General features: G+C 37.3%; 1 protein-coding gene across 1 annotated transcript; it reads right to left on the bottom strand.

Moving 5' to 3' along the window:
* Nucleotides 1-3,596: 3,596 nt before the first annotated feature.
* EAH_00045750 (centrin, putative) lies at nucleotides 3,597-5,389 on the bottom strand (the record flags this gene model as incomplete). Its single annotated transcript, XM_013391573.1, has 5 exons — nucleotides 3,597-3,649; nucleotides 3,998-4,067; nucleotides 4,191-4,312; nucleotides 4,843-4,957; nucleotides 5,201-5,389. The coding sequence occupies 5 exons, from the start codon at nucleotides 5,387-5,389 to the stop codon at nucleotides 3,597-3,599; spliced, it is 549 nt and encodes a 182-aa protein (XP_013247027.1).
* Nucleotides 5,390-6,071: the final 682 nt, after the last annotated feature.

Raw genomic sequence — 6,071 nt, 5'->3', positions numbered from 1 at the left:
TGCTGCAGCAGCAGCAGCAGCAGCAGCGGATTCTATCTTGTGATAGAATCCGTGTATGGGTGTTTCTGTCTTTTTCTGCTGTCTCCGCTTCGTCATCAGTACGAGGGGTCTGCATGCTGCCTAGAGGCTAAAGGGACAGTTAGAGCGGCAGTTTGTTAGTTCTTTTCGCTCGTTTTTCCGACTCAGTTAAAACTCAAGACGTCCAACAATTGCTAAAAACGAGGCCTCTTCGTTACGCATTCAAAAAAGTATTGATTTGCACGTGCAGAATATACATATATATATATATATATATATTTGTATATGCATTTATTATATGTATAATATTTGTATGATGCACATATATGCATATTATTTGCATAGGATATATATATACATATATATGTATGGGAGATACATGCATATACATGTGTAGATAGATTAATGAATATATTTATCCTTGTATCACAAATATTAACATGAATAACCACACTGTATATAAACGTGTTACATATTATTATATATGTCTGCATATATATCCGTACAAAAATATATTTATGCATGCAAAATGGGTGTAATTAGATGTGTAGTAGTATATGCATGTTATACTTAAACTTGTATATGCAGAGATATACAAGAAAATATATTTATGTACAGCTAAGCAATAAAGACATATATACCATCGTGCTCGGTTGGGTTTCACTCTTCGTCTGTAGGCGTTCTGTTGGTTATGTCAGGAATACAAACAAAGTTTGGTAGTTAAATACTATAAAAACGTTTATTTTGTATATTTTAATATTTGTTTATTACTTCAGAAATGCGTTTTCAATGGCTGCGCTCAACCCACTAGTGCCGCTGGTGCAGGAACGAAGCCGAAGCCGTCTGTGCGGCGGCTTCTGCTTAATATGTTCCCTAAGGTTGAATATATTGAATTAATTAAACCTTTAAATTCATTAAATGTTAATTATTAGAAAATTAATGAGGAAAACGACGGGTTTCTCTCTGGAGTTTTAGAAGAAGAGCAGAAGCCGTCGTGCTGCTGGCAGCGCTTCAGTGGCTGCTGCAGTTGAGGATAGATAATATTTTGGTGTTTGTAGGTCTGTTTAGTAGAAAGGGAAAAAGTTTCTTCTTTTTTAATAGGGGTATTAAAGGGCGAAAGTATTCTGCTTTCCTGTCCTCCGTCAGGTTTCAACTGGGGCGTACAGACACCCCGATTGCTTGCAAATGCACGACGGCCGGACATCTTTGCGCATTTTTATTTTTTAGAGTTTTCTCCCGCGCAAATTTCTCCGTTATTCGATTTTTTTGCCTCAAATTTTGAGTGTTTTCAGGTTATTTCGGTTTTTCTTCTTCGTGAATCTTTATTATGTATCGCGGGAGCTTGATCGGGTCCAGGTTCGACGAGAGGAAGAACCCTTATGCACATGCAGGCGTTTTGAACGAATGAATGCTTTCAGCGCATGCATCTGACATATATTCTTTCCTCTTTCCGGGGAGGGATATAGATATACACACGTTCATAGATAAACTTATCAGATTTTCGAGTTGTCGGTACACCCCACCGTACGATGGAGGTCTCGGATATCAGCGGTGCAGGTATCGCCACGATTGCGTTTATTTGGGAGGAGATATTCAACAACCTCGCGGACTCTGCATGCGGTTTGAAGGGTCTGGGTCTTTGCCCTTTAGGCGATTGTCTTGTTGCTTTCGCTGCTCCCTTCATGCAAGCAGCGACATACGGCGTGCTGCTCTGTCTGCATTGCGTGTTGTTTACAATAGCTGTAGTGCATCCTCGCGGCTCTCTTTGCCTGATTCCGAGGCCCTGCGAGGGGCCCGTGGACGGAAGAGAAGTTGAAATAAGATGCATGCAATGGGCATGCATAGGGCTTTATCTAGCAACGAGCGTACTACTTACGAAGGTCCTTGTTCCTCTCTCTCCTCCTCTTCAATACCACTACGCCGTTTAGCAGTTGCTGAACGACAAAACAACAGCAGGTAAACGTGATCAGGGGTGAGCACAAGAGAAAAGAGAGAAATGCATGTTGTTATCGTTGACGGCAATCAAACGCATGCAACTTCCGCTGCACGTTCAGCCCAACAAGACTTCAAATTCAAACAATTCGATAAAAGAAAGGGGATATCGCAGGTCAGGTGTTTTTTTCTGGTTCGATCCCCGACGAGAAAAGGAAGGCCCTCAGCAGAATACAGAAAAATGCATCTTCATGAATGTATTTAGAAAAGCGTATATTTTTATATGTACAGCTATATAAATATAATATTGTATACATCTAGCGTGCATGTATATGATATACATATTTCTACTTCTTATTCGTATATATATACATATATATCTTCTTTTCTATATGAAGATATTCTTCTTAGACCCTTCATCTCCCGCCGTTTGTTGCATGAGACACTTCAGGTCAATTCGGGTGTAGGTACAGCCGAAATCGCTGCAAATGTGCATTTTGGAATCCGTAGAGATTCATTATTATTATTATTAGTATTGTTATTGTTAGTATCATTGCTAATATGAACAGAAACAAACCAAGCATCGTTATAGTTGAAGCAAAAACCTGAAAAAAACAAAAACTACTGCTGTGGCAGGTCGGGGCTTTTTTGCCCCTGCATGCAACACCGCATGCATGCATGCCTTTATTATTTTTGCGTTTTGTTTGGGGTAGGAGTTACGATAATTAGGATATAAAAGTCTCCGTTGTCTTACATATAATATATCTATACAATGTATATCACCGCTTGCATTCACTCTATCTGCTATGTAAACAGTAATACACAAAAGAATAAATAAATATATATATAACTCATATCAAATGCAGTAAAAGTCAAACATAAACAGAGAAAACCCACAAAATGAATGCGTACATCTCTGTGTCTCTGTTTCTCTCTCTCTCTCTCTCTCTCTCTATATATATATACATATATATATATATACATATATATACACGCATATTGTACATATATAGATATATGTACAAGCAGGTATAACTGGGCATGCTTGTAATGTATATACATTTATATTACATATACATCCGTGCATACACTCATCTATATGTGTAAGTTAGACATGAATATGTATATCTACACACCAATCATCTACAAAGTAGAAAACAGCAGCAGCTAAGCAGGCTCTGCACTGTGCGTCCCTGAGTTTGTGCGAGAAAAGAAATATCTTTATCTTTTTTCTTTTAAATTTACAACTGAATAAACAGCGAAATCCCCCTTAACTGCTGCTGTTCCAGCAGCAACATAAATTCATTCTGTTGCCGCATGCACTAAAGCGGCTCCCTAAAAGAAGATATAGAACAGACCCAAAGGAAAGAAAAGAAGAGGCGAGGCTGCTGCTGCTCAAGAGCAGTTGCTGCTACCGCATGCATGCATGCATGCATGCACGCGTGCATGCAGGCAGCGTTCCCTCTATGGAAAAAAAGCGGATGAGGCGCTGTGGGGTGTACATACACCGAAGCACAGCTGCCTGTTTGGTGCAGCACAGATGTAGGTGGGCGACCCCGAGGAAGAGAAACTGAATAAACATCGAAATAAAAGAAGAAAGAAATGTAAGCACATGAAGAAGAAAAAGAAAAGAAGAGAAAAAACTTCTACTGATAAAGACTCGTCTGCTTCATAATGGCCATAAACTCCTCGAAGCTGACTGAGCAAAAAATAAAACACAAGATAAACACAAAACCCAACATAAACCCTAAACCCTAAACCCTAAACCCTGCTACTTTCGGCAACCCTATCTTCCCTAGCAACTAAAACTATAAACCCTAAAACAAGCAAACAGATTTATTAATTGCACAACATAATTCCTTTCACAAGAAGAACTCTAGATAAACAACAAGTATGTGCAGAAAGAGTGGAAATAAGCCAGCATTACAATATACAAGTGCTGTACAAGAATAAATACGTATACGAAGAAATAAACAATTAAAATAATAATAAATAATAAACAAATAGTAATAAATACTATGAAAAGAATTAAAGTAGTTCTCCTCACTTTCTCCATCCATATCGCGGTCAAATTCATCAATCATCGCTTGCAATTCTTCATCAGAGAGATTCTCTCCCTAAAAAAAAATAAAAATAAAAAATAAAAATAGAAAGAAAGCATTAAATTAAATTAAATTAAATTAAATTAAATTCACTACTCTGCTGAGGTGTACATACACCCGAACTTTTATTATTTTTACCAATTCTCGAGCGACTCGTCTTAAATTTTTCACAGATATTTTCCCTGTATCATCGTCATCAAAAAGATGAAAGGCTTTGCGCATTTCTTCAGAGGGGTCGCGATCTAAGTACTTCTGGCTCACTGACAGACAAGCAAATCAAGCAGTAAATAAATAAATAATTAATGTTAATTAATTAATTGACTAATTAATTAATGCTAAAAAATTAAATAAAACATTAATTATTTACACATTAATAATAAATAAATTAATTAATTAATGTACAGATTATAGTAGTAATAGCAGTGTAAGCATTAATAACAATACAAATATTATTATTATTATTTTAAAGGATTAATAATACCAGCATAAATGCTAATAATAGCAATACAAATACTATTATTAATGCCACTACTATTATTTTAAATGAAACTAAGATCATGCAATTTTTCAGTGTGCAATTTAAACAGCTTCTCTTTTTATTGTACTTGCAGTAATGTATTTGTCTAAATGCATTATGTATCTACATGAAGATAATATATATATATATATATATGTACATATAATATATGTATATATAGCAGATGAAAGGCAAAAAAGCTGTCAGCGCCTAAGCGCTACAAACCCTAAACCCTAAACTCTAAACCCTAAACCCTAAACCCTAACCGCTCACTGATCTCCTCGAAGTCGCTCTGTGTAATGAAGCCTGTGTTCTGTTTATCATAGGCCCGCATAATTTCTTGCACTTGAGCTTTCTTGACTTCGAACCCCAACGCGCGCATCGCAACCTGCAGCAAGCAAGAATAGATATCGAATTGAGGTGTATAGGCAGCTCAAGCCTCCTTATTTAAACCTTTTTCATGCTGTAGCAACAAACAAAATACTCACTAGAAAAAAAAAACAAAAAAATAGATAGAAAGTTGAGGTGCATAAACAGTGAAAACATCTGTATTTAAGCGTTTTTCATGCTGCAGCAATAAACAAGAAAATAATAAAAATGAATAAAAGAATTAAAATACATTTTGCTGCACCTTTAGCTCATGATAATCCATTTTGCCTGTCTTCTCTGAATCAAACAACTGAAAAGCTTCTTTAATTTCAATCTTTTGTTCTTCTCTTAACTCTCGACGTCTCCCCCCACGAGCCCCAGAAGCCGCTGAAGCCGCTACTCGGGGGCCCCCAAAGGCGAGGGGTCCTCCGATTTCTGTCTTTCTGCTCATTGTTTAGACAAGACAGAAGAAGAAGAAACGAATACTAATTCAGGTGTATTACAGGGAGATATTACGAGTATATCGAGGGGTATAACACCGCCTCCTCTCCCTACAGGAAGAAAATCAAAAATCCGCGTTGTTTGCGCTGGTCTGTTTCAGCGTTTGTTTTTGTTTTTCTCGCTTTTTGTCTTCTCTTTCTCTCTATATCTCTCTTTCCTTCTACGTCGTATTGTCCTGCTGTTTAAAGGTTGTAAAGGCTCTGTTTCCTTGCGCTTTCGCTGCTTTAATCGAAGTCTTTTACTCCTCACTTCTTCCTGTTGCTGCAGCAGCAAAGGTTTTCTTTCTTCTTCTGTTCATTAAGCGCTGCAGCTGCATTGGTGCGGAGGGCAGCCTACACCAGGAAGGGGCCTCCAGAGCAAAGCAGGCGGGAAAGAGAGAAAAACAGAGGTTAAAATAATATAAATGAGTTGTAATTGAACAAAAAAGAAAGAAGAAAACAAAGACAAGGAAATGCAAGAGGTTTCTCGTGTTAAGGGTTAGGGTATACAGTTTTTCGTGTGCGCAGGTGTCTAGACATCGCAACAGACGCACTGATCCGGTGCGTCTGAGACAATAAAAGCATTAATTACTATTATTACTTAATCTAAAACTTAATAAATATATCTATTCAACTCATTCATCATAAAAATAA

This window comes from Eimeria acervulina, genomic scaffold, assembly GCF_000499425.1.
Source record: "Eimeria acervulina Houghton genomic scaffold, Eah_scaff660, whole genome shotgun sequence".
In the NCBI taxonomy this organism is placed as follows: Eukaryota; Apicomplexa; class Conoidasida; order Eucoccidiorida; family Eimeriidae; genus Eimeria; species Eimeria acervulina.
This window is presented reverse-complemented; position numbering and strand designations above follow the sequence as displayed.